Source organism: Salvelinus sp. IW2-2015, linkage group LG9, assembly GCF_002910315.2.
Source record: "Salvelinus sp. IW2-2015 linkage group LG9, ASM291031v2, whole genome shotgun sequence".
Taxonomy (NCBI): domain Eukaryota; kingdom Metazoa; phylum Chordata; class Actinopteri; order Salmoniformes; family Salmonidae; genus Salvelinus; species Salvelinus sp. IW2-2015.
This window is the reverse complement of record NC_036849.1, coordinates 3,634,342-3,653,756: the sequence shown is the minus strand read 5'-3', so window position 1 is coordinate 3,653,756 and position 19,415 is coordinate 3,634,342. Positions and strand designations below refer to the sequence as shown.

At 46.1% G+C, this 19,415-nt stretch overlaps 1 protein-coding gene across 3 annotated transcripts in view; it reads right to left on the bottom strand.

The window, feature by feature from the left end:
* LOC111968451 (tau-tubulin kinase 2) overlaps positions 1-19,380 on the bottom strand; it is a 25,078-nt gene extending 5,698 nt beyond the window's left edge. Inside the window, exons 1-11 of one of the 3 annotated variants that reach the window (XM_023994006.2) lie at positions 18,909-19,380; positions 14,368-14,553; positions 13,387-13,534; positions 11,500-11,714; positions 10,629-10,733; positions 10,226-10,384; positions 9,880-10,005; positions 5,651-5,808; positions 5,234-5,444; positions 4,900-5,126; positions 2,782-3,385 (exon numbers count right to left, since the gene is read on the bottom strand). In XM_023994006.2, coding sequence (XP_023849774.1) covers positions 2,782-3,385; positions 4,900-5,126; positions 5,234-5,444; positions 5,651-5,808; positions 9,880-10,005; positions 10,226-10,384; positions 10,629-10,733; positions 11,500-11,714; positions 13,387-13,534; positions 14,368-14,439 — 2,025 coding nt within the window. In that variant the 5' untranslated portion in view covers positions 14,440-14,553; positions 18,909-19,380. Of the gene's footprint in view, positions 1-2,781; positions 3,386-4,899; positions 5,127-5,233; positions 5,445-5,650; positions 5,809-9,879; positions 10,006-10,225; positions 10,385-10,628; positions 10,734-11,499; positions 11,715-13,386; positions 13,535-14,367; positions 15,560-18,908 lie in introns of those variants that run through there. The other 2 variants (XM_023994004.2, XM_023994005.2) reach the window with 2 other exon arrangements.
* Positions 19,381-19,415: the final 35 nt, after the last annotated feature.

Sequence of the window (19,415 nt, the reverse complement as noted above, 5' to 3'; positions counted from 1 at the left end):
TTTAGGAAGGGATTACAGTTAAGCATGTAAATATAATAGTTAAGTGTGTTACAATGAGGTATGTAATACAATAGTGAAGTGTGTTACAGTGAGGTACGTTAATAGTGACATGTGTTACAGTGAGGTATGTAATATAATAGTGAAGTGTGTTACAGCGAGATGTAATAGTGATGTGTGTTACAGTGAAGTATGTAATATAATAGTGAAAGTGTGTTACAGTGAGATGTAATAATGTGTGTTACAGTGAAGTATGTAATATATAGGTGAAGTTGTGTACAGCGAGATGTAATAGTGAAGTGTGTTACAGCGAAGTATGTAATATAATATTGAAGTGTGGTTACAGTGAGATGTAATAGTGATGTGTGTTACAGTGAAGTATGTAATATAATAGTGAAGTGTGTTACAGCGAGATGTAATAGTGAAGTGTGTTACAGCGAAGTATGTAATATAATAGTGAAGTGTGTTACAGCGAGATGTAAATAGTGATGTGTGTTACAGTGAAGTATGTAATAGTGGACATGTGTTACAGTGAAGTATGTAATATAATAGTGAAGTGTGTTACAGTGAGATGTAATAGTGATGTGGTGTTTACAGTGAAGTATGTAAATAATAGTTGAAGTGTGTTACAAGCGAGATGTAATAGTGAAGTGTGTTACAGTGAAGTATGTAATATAATAGTGAAGTTGTGTTACAGCGAGATGTAATAGTGAAGTGGTGTTACAGCGAAGTATGTAATATAATAGTGAAGTGTGTTACAGTGAGATGTAATAGTGATGTGTGTTACAGTGAAGTATGTATTATAATAGTGAAGTGTGTTACAGTGAAGTATGTAATATAATAGTTAAGGGTGTGTTACAGCGAGGTATGTAAATAAAGGTGAAGTGTGTTACAGTGGAAGTATATAATAGTGAAGTGTGTTACAGTGAGGTATGTAATATAATGGTGAAGTGCTGTTACAGCGAGATGTAATAGTGAAGTGTGTTACAGTGAAGTATGTAAATAATATTGAAGTGTGTTACAGCGAGATGTAATAGTGAGTGTGTTACAGTGAAGTATGTAATTGATAATAGTGAAGTGCTGTTACAGCGAGATGTAATAGTGAAGTGTGTTACAGCGAATTGTAATCAGTGATGTGTGTTACAGTGAAGTATGTAATATAATAGTGAAGTGTGTTACAGTGAGGTATGTAATATAAAGGTGAAGTTTGTTACAGTGAAGTATATAATAGTGAGTGTGTTATAGTGACGTATGTAATATAATAGTGAAGTGTGTTACAGTGAGGTATGTAATATAATAGTGAAGTGTGTTACAGTGAACTGTGCAATACTAGTCCATGAGGTCTGTCATGACGTTGGCCTGTGGGTAAGGTTTATGACCCCCCCCCCATAAATACCTTTCTCCCTTCCCTCTCTCTTGACTCTACAGAGGGACTCTTTGTTAAACATAGAGAGTCTGGGAACATTAAACAAGTGGAGGGAAAGGAACCATATTTCGGTAATAGAACCAGTTGAAAATATGCGTTGGTACTTAATGAATATGATGTCAGTTCGGTTGTCATCTGAGACATTATGACTGATGACGGGACGACCTAAACTGTATCTGGGAAAGTCTACACATTATAGTTATCCGATTCACATGGAATTGTTGTGCAATTCAAATGTTTAAATATACAATTATTTGTGAAAAGATGAAATGTAACTTTAGCTTCCAAATGAGAGATTTGGGTTTTCATAAGGTTAGGGCTCTGCTCAATCAGTGGCCCGCCCCTTGAAGACACATGGTTTATAAACTATGAAACACACCCTTCTCCCTCCACTATATAAGCCCTTGACGAAACGGTACATTAGGATGACGGTCCGATGTCAGAAGGATTCAGATAATAACTACAGAACGAAGCCAACCTCAGCGTGAGCTTTGGTTGCGAATGGTATGAACTTTGAACTCTTATTCGCTACAGAAGTGATACCTCCTAGCCGTTGAGTTAGCAACGGCCGCTGTAAACGAGGGCTAGAAGAGAAGAGACAGAGTATCCCGTCTACCACACAACGACGACACTACAACGTAATCCGTTCACCACCAGAGACACACTTCAAAGGACAAAGGACTCTGTTGGGCAACACGGGCTTCCATCTACCACCAACCTATTGAAGCGCAGCTCAGAGTAAATATTTATAGCATTTTCCTTTTCCAAATGGGCGGTAATTTAGAATGCATAAGATTCTGTATTTACGATACAGTAGCTGCCTACGGCCCGATAGAGACATCGCTTCTCCCTTTGTTCTTCAGTCTTCCCGCTCTTTCACTCAAACCCAACCCCCTTTTCTTTGTGTAACCAGCTGTCATATCTGTTCCGTCCGCTAGGGACATTTTCCTTTATGACATCATTTGTAATCAAGGTATGATTCATTCTGTGTATATGTAATTCTGTGTGATTAGTTAGGTATTTAGTAAATAAATAATTAAACCCAATTTTGTATTGCTGATTCAACTTGTTAGCCAGGGTTCGTGAAGATAACCAAGAATTTACAACTTTCAGATGAGACTGAAATAAGGTGACGATAAATATTGACTGCTATTGATGTAAAATATTACTAGGTCTTTAAGAGTTTATTCGGAAGATAACTGCTCTATAAATATTATTTCGTGGTGCCCCAACTTTCTAGTTAATTACATTTACATGATTAGCTCAATCAGGTAATATTAATTACATAGAAAGGATTTTATAGAATAGCATGTCATATCACTTAATCCGGCATAGCCAAAGACACGACAGGTCCTTACCTGTGTGAGTACTCCCTCAGTCAGGCCCTCAGCAGGGCTAGTCGGGGTGATGGGGGGCAGGCTTCCCGGGTGTCCCACACTCAGCTCCAGCCTGTCCACTCTAGGGGGTCCTCTCCTGGACCCTGGTGACCCCTGGAGGTTCCCATTCCTGTCCCCATGGACCTGACCAGGACTTGGGCTCCCCCTTGACCCCTCCCCTGCCCCCAGGGGTACCTCCAGCACCTCCAGGTCCTCTTCTTCCTCCTCAGAGGGGCTGGTCGTAGCCTTCGCCCCAGTTCCTGTCCCTGGGGATTCGCTGGGCCTCTCCACCATCACCCACTCCCTGGAGTCCACCTCCCCCCTGCCGGAGCTCAGGTTGAGGGCCACGAAGCCTCCGCTGCTGGGTGCCCCCTCGCCTTGCTCCAGGGAGCCAGGGGAGTGAGGGGAGACAGGTTTGGGCGAGCTACCGTTGGTGCCACCACCAGATATGAACTCCTCGTCGTAGTGCCAGACTCGGTCAGAGCCACCAGCTCGACCTAGCGCTGTGGCACCAACAGCGGGTACAGACAGACCCTGGCCCACCTCAGACCCCTTCTCCTGCCCACAACCCTGCTGCTTCACTGAGCTGGAGAGAGAGAGAGAGAGAGAGAGAGAGAGAAAGACAGCCAGACAGAAAGACATTAACATGTTAGTCATTTGGCAGGTGTTCTTATGTAGAGAACACCTTAAAGTCAAGGGCATTCAGAAAAGACAGGACAGGAGTAGGGCTGTTGCGGTGACCGTATTACCTCCACACCTGCAGTCATGACCGCAGTCAAATTCCACGTGACCGTTTGAGTCACGGTAATCTCCTATGCGCTTTGACATGAATGGCACTGATGCGTTGGTAGTACCCAACTCTCTAACGATCATCAGGTCACAAATTGTCTGGTACTCAGGTCTCTATTGTTCCTCTAACCACTCTGACATCAATGCAAATACATTTGAAAATCACAAACACTCGGCCTCCCGAGTGGCGCAGTGGTCTATGGCACTGCATCGCAGTGCTAGCTGTGCCACTAGATTCTGGGTTCGAGTCCAGGCTCTGTCGCAGCCGGCTGCGACCGGGAGAACCATGGGGCGGCGCACAATTGGCCCAGTGTCATCCGGGTTAGGGGAGGGTTTGGCCGGCAGGGATGTCCTTGTCCCATCGCGACACATTGGCGCGGCTGGTTTCCGGGATAAGTGGGCATTGTGTCAAGAAACAGTGCAGCTTGGTTGGGTCGTGTTTCGGAGGACGCACTGCTCTTGACCTTCGCCTCTCCCGAGTCCGTACGGGAGTTGCAGCAATGAGACAAGACTGTAACTACCAATTGGATACGCAACGAAATGGACTCTTACTAAAGTGGTGATTCATTTAAGCATTTAAGAAGTTGCATGTAGAACACCCATTGCATTTTAGAGTTTATACATAAGCATAGGTCTATACGGCCTCAATCCCCCCCAAAAAGCCTGAATTAAAATAACAATAGCCTAATATACAAAATTCAACAAAACTCTAGTAATCACCTTTGAGTGTGGACTGTTATTATGCATACTGGATGGCCTTATGCTCCGCTCCAAACGTTCTGTCCATGAGTCTGGGAGAGAACGTATAGGCCAAGTCGATGATGTTGGTTCACGGATTGCGCAGGGTGGCTTAAGAGTAGTTTGTCTACGATTATAGTGAATTTGTTCATTCCTTTCTCGAGCGCGTAGAGGGAGAGGGGCTGTCAACAGCTTAATAAAATATATTTGGTTGGGAAAACATGTTTCTGTCGATGTTCCAAAACAGATTTCACTTAGTTTCCCAAAATTAAGCACTAGGTAGCTGCAGGAACTGGGTTAGAGAGTCCATGGCATACAGAGTTTAGGTAGAATATCACCTGTACGCAGCGAGAGGCTGCTCCTCAAACAGGTTTGACGCGTGTAGTGAAATAAGTGTCCAGACATTTCTACATGCAATCTCGTGTGAAAGCAGAGTTTTGATGGTTGCCGCTAAAAAGAGGAGGATCCCAGCTTTCTAGTACTAATATATTTATTTCTCAGCTAAGTCCCATTCCTGATTGCAAGTAATAGCGTAGAAGCATAGAGATACAGGTGGTTAGTAAGGGTACTGACCATGCCTCCAGGAAGCGTTCAGGGCTGGGCTTGGCCTCTAGGGTCAACCTCCTGTCCAGCTCAAAGCTGTGGATGTTACGAAGCTTCCTGAGCAGAGGACCACCACCGTCCTGCCCTGAGGCCCCCACCATCTCAGAGTGTAGCCGGACAGGAGAGCCCAGACTGGGGTTGGCGTGTGGGCTCTGGAGACCCACCTGGTTGTTGCTGTGCTCCTCCTCTGTGGCTGCCTGGTGGGGATGGAACCAGGGGATGGAGTGGTAAGGGATATGGGTGTGTGTATACGTGTGTGCTGGTGTGTGTGTGTGGGTGTGTGTTCACGTGTGTGTGTGTATACCTTCCAGACAGCTGTCCTGATGCGGTTGCGGTCACGGTCCAGCATCTCCCAGACGTCAGCTTCCTGGTTGGCCCGGGGCATGCTGGGGGATCCAGGGAGGCGTTCTGGAGGAGGGTTGTTCTCCCCATTGTCACTGAGCTGCTCGTCCTGCAGCACGTCGTCTGTGTTCTCCCTCGCCAGGTCCCCAGGGACCAGGGACGCATTCGCCATTCTGGAATCATAGAGTAGATGTTACTATGGTGTCACTAACTGACAGCAACTGGAAGATTCATCCATTCATTCAACAGGTAGATTCATTCATTCTGTAAACAAGTTATAGTTGTTTTTAAAACCAGTGTGAGATTGTGAAAGAGACAAGAAACCCCTAAACCCTCAGTGGACTTTCAAACAGCTAGTCCATGATTCCCAGTCTCTTACCCCATGTGTGCAGGCGTGAGGCGTGTGTGGTGCTGTGGTGTGGTGGCTGTGGCGTTGATGGTCAGAGTACCATCCGACCCAGTCCTCTCCCAGTCATACGGGTCATTCTCCACCACGTTGTAGGTCTTCATACTGTTGTCAAACACTGACATCAGCAGCTACGACACAACAGGAAGTCACATGATGTCATATCCTGAGATACCTAAGGGCTTGTACGACATCACTGACTGACTGGCTGACTGATACTTAGTACTCCAAGAACGATCAGACATTCAGACACTCACTGCTATGACATTTTGAAGACAATCCAATATTATGTAGACAATCAGTCATTCTGCAAAAAGACACTGAGTATACCAAACATAAGGCACGACTTCCTAATATTGAGTTGCGCACCCCACGGGGATGCTGGCCCATGTTGACTCCAAAGCTTCCCAGAGCTGTGTCAAGTCGGCTGGATGTCCTTTGAGTGGTGGACCATTCCTGATACACACAGGAAACTGTTGAGTGTGAAAAACCCAGGAGCATTGCAGTTCTTGACATAAACTGGTGCGCCTGGCACCTACTACCGTATCCTGTTCAAAGGCACTTATGGATTGTGTATGTTAAAAATATGTCTCAATTGTCTCAAGGCTTAAAAATCCTTCTCTATTCTGTCTCCTCGCCTTCATAGACAAAAATTGACTGTGAATAGGGCTGTGGCGATCACAAAATTTAGTCAGCCGGTGATTGTCAAGCAAATAACTGTCGGTCTCACGGTAATTGACCGTTAATTAACATAAACACATTTAGCATCTGCTGGCTAAAATCTACATTTTAACAAGTCTAATAAATCCATGTAACAAAATCAAATCAAATCAAATGTTATTTGTCAAATGCGCCGAATACAACAGGTGTAGGTAGACCTTACCGTGAAATGCTTACTTACAAGCCCTTAACCAACAACGCAGTTGAAGAAATAGAGTTAATAAAATATTTACGAAATAAACTAAAGTAAAAAAAAAAATGTAATTAAACAAAATGTAACACAATCAATTTACATAACAATAACAAGGCTACATACAGGGGGTACCAGTACCGAATCAATGTGCAGGGGTACAGGTTAGTCGAGGTAATTTGTAAAGTGACTATGCATAGATAATAAACAGCGAGTAGCAGCAGTGTAAAAAACAAAGGGGGGGCAATGTAAATAGTCTGGGTGGCCATTTGATTAGTTGTTCAGCAGTCTTATGGCTTGGGGGTAGAAGCTGTTAAGGAGCTTTTTGGTCCTAGACTTGGTGCTCCAGTACCGTTTGCCGTGCGGTAGCAAAGAGAACAGTCTATGACGGCTGACTGGAGTTTGGGCCTTCCTCTGACACCGCCTAGTATATATGTCCTGGATGTCAGGAAGCTTGGCCCCAGTGATGTACGAGCAGAACCCACTTCCCTCTGTAGTGCCATTAGTGTCAGATGCCGAGCAGTTTCTATACCAGGCAGTGATGCAACCGGTCAGGATGCTCTCGATGGTTCAGCTGTAGAACATTGAGGATCTGGGGACCCATGACAAATCTTTTCAGTCACTTGAGGGGGAAAAGGTGTTGTCATGCCCTCTCCACAACTGTCTTGGTGTGTTTGGACCGTGATAGTTTGTTGGTGATGTGGACACCAGGGAACTTGAAACTCTCGACCCGCTCCACTTCAGGCCCGTCGATGTTAATGGGGGCCTGTTCAGCTCGCCTTTTCATATAGTCCACGATCACCTCCTTTGTCTCACTCACACTGAGAGAGAGGTTATAGAGCCTATAGAGAGCCTCCCTATAGGCTGTCTCCTCGTTGTCGGTGATCAGGCCTACCACTGTTGTGTCGTCAGTAAACTTAACGACGGTGTTGGAGTTGTGCTTGGCCATGCAGTCGTGGGTGAACATGGAATACCGGTAGGGGACTAAGCACACAGCCCTGAGGGGTCCCAGTGTTGAGGATCAGCGTGGCAGATGTGTTACCTACCCTTACCCCCTGGGGGTCGGCCCGTCAGGAAGTTCAGGATCCAATTGCAGAGGGAGGTGTTTAGTCCCAGGTCCTTAGCTTTGTGGGCACTATGGTGTTGAACGCTAAGCTGTAGTCAATGAAAAACATTCTCAAATAGGTGTTCCTTTTGTCCAGGTGGGAAAGGGCAGTGTGGAGTGTGATTGAGATTGCGTCATCTGTGGATCTGTTGGGGCGGTGCGCGAATTAGAGTGGGTCTAGGGTTTCTAGCATGATGGTGCTGATGTGAGCCATGACCAGCCTTTCAAAGCACTTCATGGCTACCGACATGAGTGCTACGGGGCGGTAGTCATTTAGGCAGGTTACCTTCGCTTTCTTGGGCACAGGGACTATGGTGGTTTGCTTGAAACATAGATAGGTATTACAGACTTGGCTAGGGAGAGGTTGAAAATGTCAGTGAAGACATGCTTTGAGTACACGTCCTGTTAATCCGTCTGGCCCCGCGGCTTTGTGAATGTTGACCTGTTTAAAGGTCTTGCTCACATCGGCTATGCAGAGAATGATCACACAGTCGTCCGGAACAGCTGGTGCTCTAATGATGATTTTTAAAAAGTTGCTTGAAAGGCACGAGCTCTGCTTTGTTTTTTGCGCAGGCTGTACACACCACATCAGTCACTCATTCACAATTTGACAAACACTTGATAATGCCTAGAATTTCACGGTGGCATCCCCTTTGAGTGGAGGTAATGCACCCTAAAAAAATCCATGCCTTTTGCGGCCAGTGGCCATTGTACCCTTCTCGCTGAGTGCTGCGCGCTCCATCATGTGATTGGGTCTTTCTCACAGGCTACAAGTGAAGACAGACACACCGGGGATGCAACTGCGTGCCTCCTTATCCAAGATTTTAGAAGAACTGTCCACATTTACTTTTCATCTGCCAACAAGATGAGTAGGCCTAAAGAACAGCAAAAATACTAGCCTATGTCAATCTACTATCCCCCATAGTACAAAAGGTTGACCTATTCTATTCTGTGCAATAAATAAATATTCCAAACATAGTCTGGGACTGTTGTGGGATGCGATAGATCCCAAATGCATATGACCACTAACATTAAAAAAAAGCTTTTTTTACGCAATGTGGCTGACGCAACAGATCAGAACGTTTAACTTAAAATGTTGATCAACTATTAGGCTATTTCCTCACATTATAAGCGCAGCAATGCACACATGGTAGTAGGCTATAAGTGCGAATGTTGCATTAATGGAAAACACCATTATTAAAAGTGACCCTAAACGCGATTATGCATGTAATGCTTCTATTATAAAAGGTGCATTTTTATGTGAAAATGATCTTCCCCAAACTTGATACTCACATGCTGCTTATGTATTTCAGGCTCGATCCACTTTAGTTGTGATACAAACCTTATTAGAACATATAGGTCTATGGGCTAGGCTACACGAGGTGTGCGACTATGATTCGAAAATGTGGCAAAAAAATACATTGCTTCTTGTGCTGGGCATCATTCACAAGTGAAAAAATATCATTCACAAGTGATGGGCTAATATTGTCACCCATCACACTGTTCTTGAAATAATCTTTACATATACTAAATAAGCTACGTGTGAAATTTGTTTTAATTTAGAAAGGACCATCTATGCACTTAAATAGCGAACGGAGGACGCTTTTCCCCGTGGTTGATTTTCATGCCAGTCAGGAAGGCTATTCTCCTGTTGTAAAGAGAAGCAGTGTGCTTAATATTAGGAAAGTTGAGAAATAAATACAGTAGGCCTAGCCTAGAGAAAACTGATCCTCCTCTTAAGTAGAAGCCATCACTCTGTTATCTCACGCTACTGCATAGCCTATTGAAATGTTGCGCAACATGAGCTCATGAAGTGTTTGATTCGATTTTCAAAGACATTTGCATTGATGTCAGAGTGATTAGAGGGACAATAGAGTGCTGAGTACCAGGCAGTGAGCAAGTTTGTTAAGTTACTAACGACCATCAGCAGCATCAGAGCTTGGAGAAGCCTAATTACCATGACTAAACGGTCGCGTGGAATTTGACTGCCTTCATGACTCGTGACCACCAGCGTGGCGGTAATACGGTCACCGCAACAGCCCTAACTGTGACTTACTGTATATTGACACATGGAACTAACGCAGTGCTTAGTTCTAAACAGTTAACAGATACAGATACCGTATACACACACATGCAGTAGGTTCAGGGAGAGAGATATGTCATGTTACCACCCGCACACACAGTTACCTGATAGTCTGGTTTGGTGAAGTAGTCCAGGTTAGAGATGTGATCCAGGAAGACAGTGAACTCAGCAGGCAGGTGTTTCAGCATGAGCCTGTGGTCATAGGTGTCCTTCAGCTTCCCTACATGCTCCTGGGGAGGGTTCACACATGTTACGATGGAACTATTTTATCTATGCACACAGGAGCATGTGTACATTCATATGCAGTGACGTCAAGAGCTGTGACGTAAGTCAGTGTTAGCCGAAGGTAACGTTGCCACTACGAGTCATGTACGTCTCTATCCTGACTATTATTTCAGAGACTGCTGATTGGTCGGCGCACAGGAAGGAATGTTCAAGCTAGATGCTTACCTTGTCTTTGATCTTTCGCCATGGCAACTGGCCAACCATGAACTCCACCAGCATGTAGAAGAGAGACCACAGGTCGTCATGCCGACCCATCTCCTTGTTCTTGTGTGCATTGACGGACGCGTAGCGGACTGTACCTCTGAAACCTGCTACTGGTCGTGGCTGGGGGAGAAAGAGAGACTTCACAAGCTGCTGGATGACTAACATAGGAGGAATCTTACATGACAATAGCACACATTCAACAGACAGACACAGACAGTTTCCCGGACATAGATGGAAACCTAGTCCTGGACTAAAGAAGCTATTTCAATGGAGATTCTCCATTCAGCATGCTTTTTAGTCTAGCACTAGGCTTAACCTGTGTCCGGGAAACCGACCCCCAGTGTCTAACCACACAGACACTTACCGGTCGGACCTCTTGGCAGGAGTTAGTAAACTGGCGAGCTAGACCAAAGTCCAGCATGTAGCAGGTCCTACAGGTACTGGGAAAACGGCCCATGGCAAAGTTGGACTAGGAGAGAATGGAAAGAAGAAGCGGTTAGTGAGATAAAGAGAGAGAGAGAAGAGAGAGAGAGAGAGAGAGAGAGAGAGAGAGAGAGAGAGAGAGAGAGAGAGAAGAGAGAACAGAGAGGAAGAGAGACAGAAAGAGAGGAAGAGAAAGAGAGGAAGAGAGAGAGAAAGAGAGGAAGAAGAGAGCGAGAGAGGAAAGAGAGAAAGAGAGAGAAAGAGAGAGAGAAGAGAGAAGAGAGGAAGAGGAGAGGAAAGGAGAAGAGGAGAGAGAAGAGAGAGAGGAAGAGAAGAGAGGAGAGAGAGAGAAGAGGAAAGAAGAAGAGAAGAGGAAGAGGAGAGAGAGAGAGAGGAAGAGAGAGAGAAAGAGAGAGAGATGAAGAGAGAGAGATGAAGAGAGAGAGATGAAGAGAGAGAGAGAGAGTTTTCCACTCAGTTTCACCTGTTGTTGAACTTCATTCTTCAAAGTGATCAATCACAGTGAGGTAAGTTTTAAAAGCACATACTGTTTTGATGATAAGAGTTTGATGTGATTTTCCATTGTATTTGCATTGATGTCAGAGTGGTTAGAGGGACAACAGAGACCTGAGTACCAGACCATTAGTGACCTGATGACCGTTAGTGAGTTGGGTACTACCAACACATGTCCAGAGTGCATAAAAGGAGATTACCGTGACTCAACGGTCACCTAGGATTTCACTGCGGTGGCGGTAAAACGGTCACCGCAACAGCCCTACCCCCTCACACACACACCTCTGACCCCGTCTCACCGGTTTGATGTCTCGGTGCAGGAAGCCAACAGAGTGGATGCTCTCTATAGCTTCTAGTATCTGTCGTCCCAGTCTCAGGGTGGTGCTGATTGTAAACGTGCCCCGCGTCATACTCCTCCGCAGGTCGGCCAGGTTACGACCCTGAAGCTCCATCACCACGTAGTTGAAGCGATCATTGCGGCCGCACCCGACAAAGCGACACACGTGGTCTTTACCTGGGGGAGAATAGAATACAATTCATATTGAATAGAATAGTTTGGATAAAACGATCAAGCATAATCTAATCTAATCCTTATCCAATCAGCACGTGTATATTTCTACTGGCCATCCAATGTGCTCCACTGCCCCTCCCCCCATCCAGCCCACAACTCGCCTCTGACAGCTTGCCCGTGGCCCATGCTGATTTATGGAGTGTGTGTGTGCGTGCAAGTCTCAGGAGACTCTGCTGCACAGCCCGACTCCGGCCACACCCTTCAGCACAGGGAGAGACCCCACTCTTACTCTCCCGTACACTCAATCTTTCACTCCATTCTCGACCCCTCTCTCTCTCTCGTCCTTTTCCTCCTCCCATTCCCGGCATCATTATATTTGACGGCGTACAAATGCTCGAGAAGTTTGAGAAGGCCTACCATACACGTTTTTTTCTCTCCCATAAAATAATCTACAAAAGGCTTCCTTTAAGCCTTTCAGTCAATGTCGGTTGAGAAAAAGAGGCTCGGGGAGACATGTTGGGGGGATGGGAGAACGGGAAGAGTTGAGCACGTTTCAAGTTACATCCTCTTTCCCTCAGGACGCTACAGAACCATAATCCTCCAGCACACAACCATTATACACACGCACACACTCACACACGGACACACAACCACTAGAAAGCAAACACGATCCTTCTCAGGCCATTGATTTTCGGGAACGAGAGACAAAAACTGACAGAGAGGGGAAAAGGGCAGGGAGAAGGAAGAGAGGGAAAACAAGAAAATAAAAAAAGAGAGCAGAGAAAGAGAGAAACAGAAAGACAGACAGAGGGGAAGAAGGCCGGGGAGGAGAGAGACAGAGAGAGAGGAAGGAAGAAAAAGAAAACAAAATGCCCCCCAAAGGAACTCCTCTCCTAATTGGTCTGTTGATCCGCTGCTATGAAGGAGGATTTTTATCAAGAGTTTGATTTGAAGCCAGGCTAGGGTCATTTACATTTATAAATGTAACCTTATTTAACTAGGCAAGTCAGTTATGAACAAATTCTTATTTACAATGACGGCGTACACCGGCCAAACCCAGACGACGCTGGGCCAATTGTGCACCGCCCTGTGGGACTCCCAATCACGGCCGTTGTGATACAGCCTGAATTCGAACCAGGGTGTCTGTAGTGACGCCGCAAGCACTGAGATGCAGTGCCTTAGACCGCTGCGCCACTCGGGAGCCCCCTATACACACCAGTAGTGATGCCCTTTTACACTCTGTGTCCTGTATCCCCGCTGCCAACACTTCCTTGTTTTCTCTCTCTGCATATTACCCTTCAGTGTCAGTATCGCCTTGCCTTATAAAATAGAGCATGTACCTTTAAGAAAACATAAATTCAATTTATTGAGATTAGACATTCAACCTAATGTACTTTTAAATTACTACTGGTCAGGTTAGGAGAGGTTGAGTTTAGGGCCGAGGTGGTTGAGGTTAGGACAGATGGCTTGTGGTTGAGGTTAGAACAGGGGGTTGTGGTTGAGGTTAGGGCAGGGGTTGTGGTTGAGTTAGGGCAGGGGTTGTGGTTGAGTTTAGGGCAGGGCAGGGGGTTGTGGTTGAGTTTGAGTGGTAGGGCAGGGGGTTGTGGTTGAGTTTAGTGTAGGGTGGGCAGGGGGCAGAAGCCAGCGGGCAGGGTGCAGGTAATTGCTGTCTTACCCTGGAGTTTCTTGAGGACGGCCACCTCCATCTTGAGGACCTGTTTGGGCTGCAGTGCTGACTCCACCTTCAGAGCAACACTGACCCTGGTCAGCAGGTCCAACGCCTCGTAGATCTCCCCGAAGCCACCGCCACCAATCTTCTTTGCCTACACACACATCCCAAGGCAAAACATCATGTCATAACGTGGAAAACATAGGCTTCATTATTTTATTTTTCAAATCTTCCCATCACCCTTCCTCTTCCAAACTTCCCCCTTCCAATTACCACAGACATATTTACATGTTTCTCCCTCTCTTATCAGTATCCACACACACAATTGTGTGTGACAGAAGCAGCTCATCTCAAATGGATTAGCAGTGGCAGAGTTGCGTAACATCAGTTCCTCAGTCAGTACTATACACAGGAAGTGGAGCCATGGCGCTGTACTTTGTTACTGCCTAGTATTCCTCCCAGTCCCAGCTACACTAACCTCACACCTCCCTGTTGGCTCTGTGATGGCCAGGAGACACGGGCATGCAAACACACACACACACACACACACTCGTGCAAGTACACACACACACACACACACGCACAAACTCCCGCAAGCATACACACCGTCGCTCAAGCGCACACGCTCAAGCACACACACACCACGCCCTGGTGGAGCGGAGAGGACAGGGGGATAGGGCCAAGTCCTGAGTGCTGAGAAAAGCACACCGAGTGGCTACAAATAGCTACTCTGCTGCTATATTAAGTTCCACTCCACTTCGTGACAGAACGCTGCATGTGCACTGCACACAAAGGGAGTTGACCCCAAACTGTCCAGGACAGTAGGTGAGACGGAGAAGATAGGGACACAGGGGAGAGCTTAAGCGACGCTTGGAGGACAAAGATAGCCTTGTTGTGAGGAATTTGTGCTTGCAGAGGGGGTGAAAACATGACATAAGTTAACGGTGAGACACACCGACATACGCTTACACACACACGCGCGCTTACCACTTTCCATCGTTCCTTGACCAGGACGAGCACAGTTAGGATGTCAGCTTCCTCTGTCGCCGTAGCACTCATTCCGCCGGTGGTGGGCTCACTGCTGCTTTCTTTATGCTTCCTCCCCTGCTGCGACTCTTGCTACCGACGACCAGCCTTATTCGATTGTGCCGGGCATCAGGACCCTGTGGAAACCTAAACAGCAGGCCAGGAGAGAGGTAGAACACACAGAAAGACCACCACAATCAACGTACCATAATGTTGCAACCCTTTTAGACATAGCTTTGATGGACGCTTCCTCTACCAAGGGCTGCATCATCAAGTCAAATCAAATTGATTCATAAAAGCCCTTTGTACACCAGCACATGTCATAAAGTGCGTATGCATATGTTGTTGGTGTAAAGTGCTGTGTGCAGGAGGAATGTCCACTAGCCTGTGTAGATGATATGCCGATGACAGCTGAGGTGGGGCCTATGGGCTTTATGACTGAAACCTGGATATTGAAAGTTGACTTCCCGGGTTGAGGAGTAGCCTGCGCTAACTAAGCCTCGTTTGTGCTGCATGGCCTAAGTGCAGCTGCCACAACGGCTGCTCCCAGGTGTCTCATGCAAGCTCTCTCTCAAGCCCACAGCGCCACCACACAGCTCCACACACCCATTGTGCGATTGTGACGAAGCTGCCTCGGTAGCTCTCGTCACCTACGCGCCTGATTTAATTCACCTTCTAAATTGTTTCCCCATATATCTAGTAATTCATGTATCCTAAATGTATATACCGATGTTCTTTTGCCAATAGCATGAGTATTTACAGTGCGCAAGGCTAATTCTGTGTCGAGGAAATGTTTGGTGAAGCGGCATTATGAAGCATTTCAGATTCATATTTAAATGCGGTATTTGACACTTTTTCAATCTTCCAAGTGCACGCGACGTTCAGAGATACATGAACACTCGCTGCACCGACGAGAAAGAAGAGTGTTTATATCCATATTGTAATGTGTTTGAAGTTCGCGTCTCGGGGCGCTCTATGACTTCTTGTCCGCCATGTCTGTGCGTAATGGGAGCGCACACGGGTGAGCGGCTGCACAATACGTTTTGCCGCCTGTTGGCCTGCAGAACTATTGCTATGAAATTCATCTATATTCATTCAATTGAATGTATTCCTGCTTTGAGGATAAGCCAGGAATGGTTAAGAGCCTAAATATGTTAATGTGGGTATAATGAAGATGCTGTTACATTATGTAATTCCATATTTATGTAAAGAGCTCCATGATTAACGGTATGGACCAGCTTCAGTTAAGCTCTAGCTCTGGTATGTCGTCTGTGTGGGGAGACTCTCCACAGCTTGGTATACCCCACCTGCTATAGTTGGTTTGGAGGAGTAGGCCTGAGGCTTAGGTTTCCCATTTATATTTAAAACTGTATATTCAAAGTCTGTTCATTTTGTAAATACCTTTGTAGATAATGTAAGTATTCATTGGATTTCGTCATTCACCTGGAACAACCTTTCACTGTTAATAAACCGGACACTATTTTGCTGCCTCGTTCTGCTATTTACTGCCCTTAAGGCTGCTCTAACTTCTGGTCTCTACCACCGTGATGAGAACCTTTCTTCAGCATCCTGTGTGTGGAACAAGTAGGCTGCTCCAGCATTATGCAACAAGGGCGCGGAGCATTCTTTGGTCACAGGACATGACATCAGTGTCAGCGTCTCCCCGGCACAGGAGCAATCCCAAGATGCAATGGGACAGGGGTGGGAAACGTCAAGTACAGCACAGGGACAGACACCGTTACATCACAGTGAAATCAAGACCGTGACATCTGACACAATGTTGTTGACACGTTGTTGGGAGTCAGTGGCCTTAGCTCAGCAGCAGCGCTCTCTCTGCTCACTCTCGCTGTCTCTCTCTCCCCCCCCCACTCTCCCTCTCTCCCCCACTCTCCCTCCCTCTCTCTCTTCCTCCCACTCTCTCCCTCCATCTCCTCTCCTTCAGACTGCAGAGGACAGCAGTCATGAAGTCAAAGCACCCCTCCATGGATGTCAGGAGCTTTTTTTTAAGGACACAGATAGTTCACGTTCCAGATAAGACCAGCAGAGTAGCATGCATTTAGTGTGGTGTAGTAACAGTAGAGAAAAGATAAGTGTGTCGGGGAAAAGAGTGATGTTAAGAGATTGGCTGGATTCCTGTCTGAATATAGGCCTAATCAGTGCAGCAGCAGCCCAAAATGAAATCACACAGAGGGCCTAAAATGAACTCTGTCTGAAGGTCAAAATGAGAAACATCCATCTTCCGCTAAAACCCCGAGGCAGGAAAGTTACACACAGTCAGGGAAGCCCAACCTCCCTGTCTCTGTGCGAGAAGCCACTAATATAACGCACTCTGCAGAAGCCTACATTTCAAGCACACAGAGGATTTTTATTCCAATCTCCCTCCATGGAGTTCGATACAGTTCTGTTCGAAAAACAGCACTAGTTTGTACAGTGGAAGTCGTGGAAGTATCCTCTCTTCAATCTCTCCATCTGGGCCAATAATAATTTATTACATTTGTAAAGCGCTTTTCATTTTACAGAATCACCTCAAAGTGTTCATGAAAGCACTAAACAAAATAAGATCTGTATTTATAAAGCATCTCAGAGTGCTGATCTAGGATCAGTCTTGACTTTCAGATCATAGTGAATAAGATTACAGTATCTGGATAGGGAAAACCTGATCCTAGATCAGCACTCCTTCTTTGAGATGGTTTACGAATACAGGGCCAGAAAGCAGCCTGCTGCCTCAGAGCCAGTCCAGAACCATTTCACTCAGCCAGCAGGTGGCTGGTCCACATGGTTGTGGAATGAATCCAAAACGGCACCCTGCTCCCTTTTAAGTGCACCACTTTTGCAAAAGTAGTGCACCATAGCCTATAGGGTGCCATTTGGGACATATTTGTGTGACTCACTGGTCAACACAACACTGCTGTTCTGACACCTCTCAATGCAAATCGTGAATCAGAATAACACATTGGTTGCAGAGATTTGGTCTCAGACCAGTCATGATAAATCTTTGCCACCCATCTCAGTCTGGCCGTGAATCATGCTGCCTGACTCCGTGGCAATTGAACTACTTAAATGTGCTGCCTGCTGCCCTGCCTGCTGCCCTGCTCTCCGGAGAACTGGAAGACTGCGTGCCACAGTAATAGAGCAGGAATGATGAAATGACAGATGGATATCTGTTGGATAGGCCTACTTCCATTCCTATGAGTCTGAGCAGTCACACACCCACACAGACCCCCCCCCCCCCACACACACACACACATACATTCTCCACCCCAAACACACACGTCAAGTCAACACGATAACCAGGGCTCATTAAACTAGGGGAAACATCTCCCATGTTTGCTTTAATCTAATTAATTAGAGGGTATTACAGCAGCCTCAGCCTGGCCCAGTGGACCAGAGACACCTTCCAACCTATTCCTTATACAGAGCCCGAGTTTTGGTCAAAAGCAGTGGACTACGTAGTGGAATAGGGTGCCATTTGCGACGCCCTCCTCTGGAGATGAAAGGAGTGAGTGTCTGATTCCCGAGCTGCTGCCATGGGCCTGGCTGTTCAGTCATCTCTCTGTTTAAAGCCCTGGAGCTTTGCCAGCATGGGGATGGGATGGGTAGGCCCTGCTCCATCCCCGGCCAGGCCCGTTCCATCTCCACCCAAAGAATGATGCTACAGTACAGAGTGAGTGGGCATGATAGTAGTGAATGATGATGGGGTTGTCTCTCTCACTATCAGAACCTTACTACAGTGCATGTAGTCTACTGTAATTGATCAATTGACTGAATAAAGTAGGAATTGATTGTTCGTAAGCCTCTGTATTGTAATGTTTGCCTTGTACTGTTGATAAGATATTCTTCTCAACTAACTTGTTCTGGATCTTGAATCAGGTGGCATAATAATCATGTAATGGCTAACGTCTTTCCACACCATGTCAAGCAATGAATTCAGTACTGTACTACTTGAGTGACAAAGCTGATATGAAAAATGTATTTGCATGTGGATTGTAGCTTGCTGTGCATCTCCTCTCCCCCTCCCCTCTCTCTCTCGCTCTCTCATACACAAACACACACACACACGTCAGCTTAACATAACCATGGCATGAATGGCATGTGGTCAATAGACAATAGAAATGCGCATGACTTACAGGCAGCTGTTACAATGCAATAACTATGTAACTGGCTAATTGGTGGTTGCAATGTGCCACCTCCGCGCCTGTTGTTGCATAGCGAAGCGGCGTAATTAGCAAGCCTAGTGGATTTACGATTGCGCGTACACGCACAGCGTACACACGGGCTATGCTAGAGTGCCTCTTTGCATTGATTTAGCTATGGGGAAAGCGTTGCGTTCTAGAATAGAATCGTACTGCATCTAGCTATGGAACGACCTTGGCAGCGATGCTATGTTGCATCAATCCTTTTAAAATGTAGCTAATGTGGCCTACTCTATCCCTGTATGTTGACATCAGCTAATGTTAGCTAGCTGTCAGTGTCATCCGATTGCATAGCAGCGGTGTCCATACCTTAGCCACTCCAATCCTTGATCCGAAAGAAGCCGGGTGTGGTTACAAAAAAACCTTTATGTTTGTCTTGATGGAATGTTGAGACATCGAGTGGAATTCCATAGTGGGTGCGTTATCCATGTGGTGTTGATTCTGCAGCTGATGTTCACACGCACACATGTGAATTTAGCAGCAGGGATAATGAGTTTTATCTAATCGTCCCTTTTCTCCTTCTCTCGCTGTCAACTCAGCATCTCTCTCTCCGTCGCTACAGATCCGTGACGTGTTCGCTGCTCTTCTCTGATGATCTGCCCGCGCGTTCACGATCCTATCCCCCTCGCAACAGCTCGCTATGTGAACGAGCGTGGGAACGAGCGATAGTGCACGTGTATTATGAATCATGAGCGTGGCCGCGCCCAATATTCCCTAATAATACATTTGTACATTGCGTATTTATTTGCCCGATAGGAGGTGCCCAGCCTTTAGTTACACGCTCTTGCAAGTGTAGCCTCGTATTAGAATTTCACC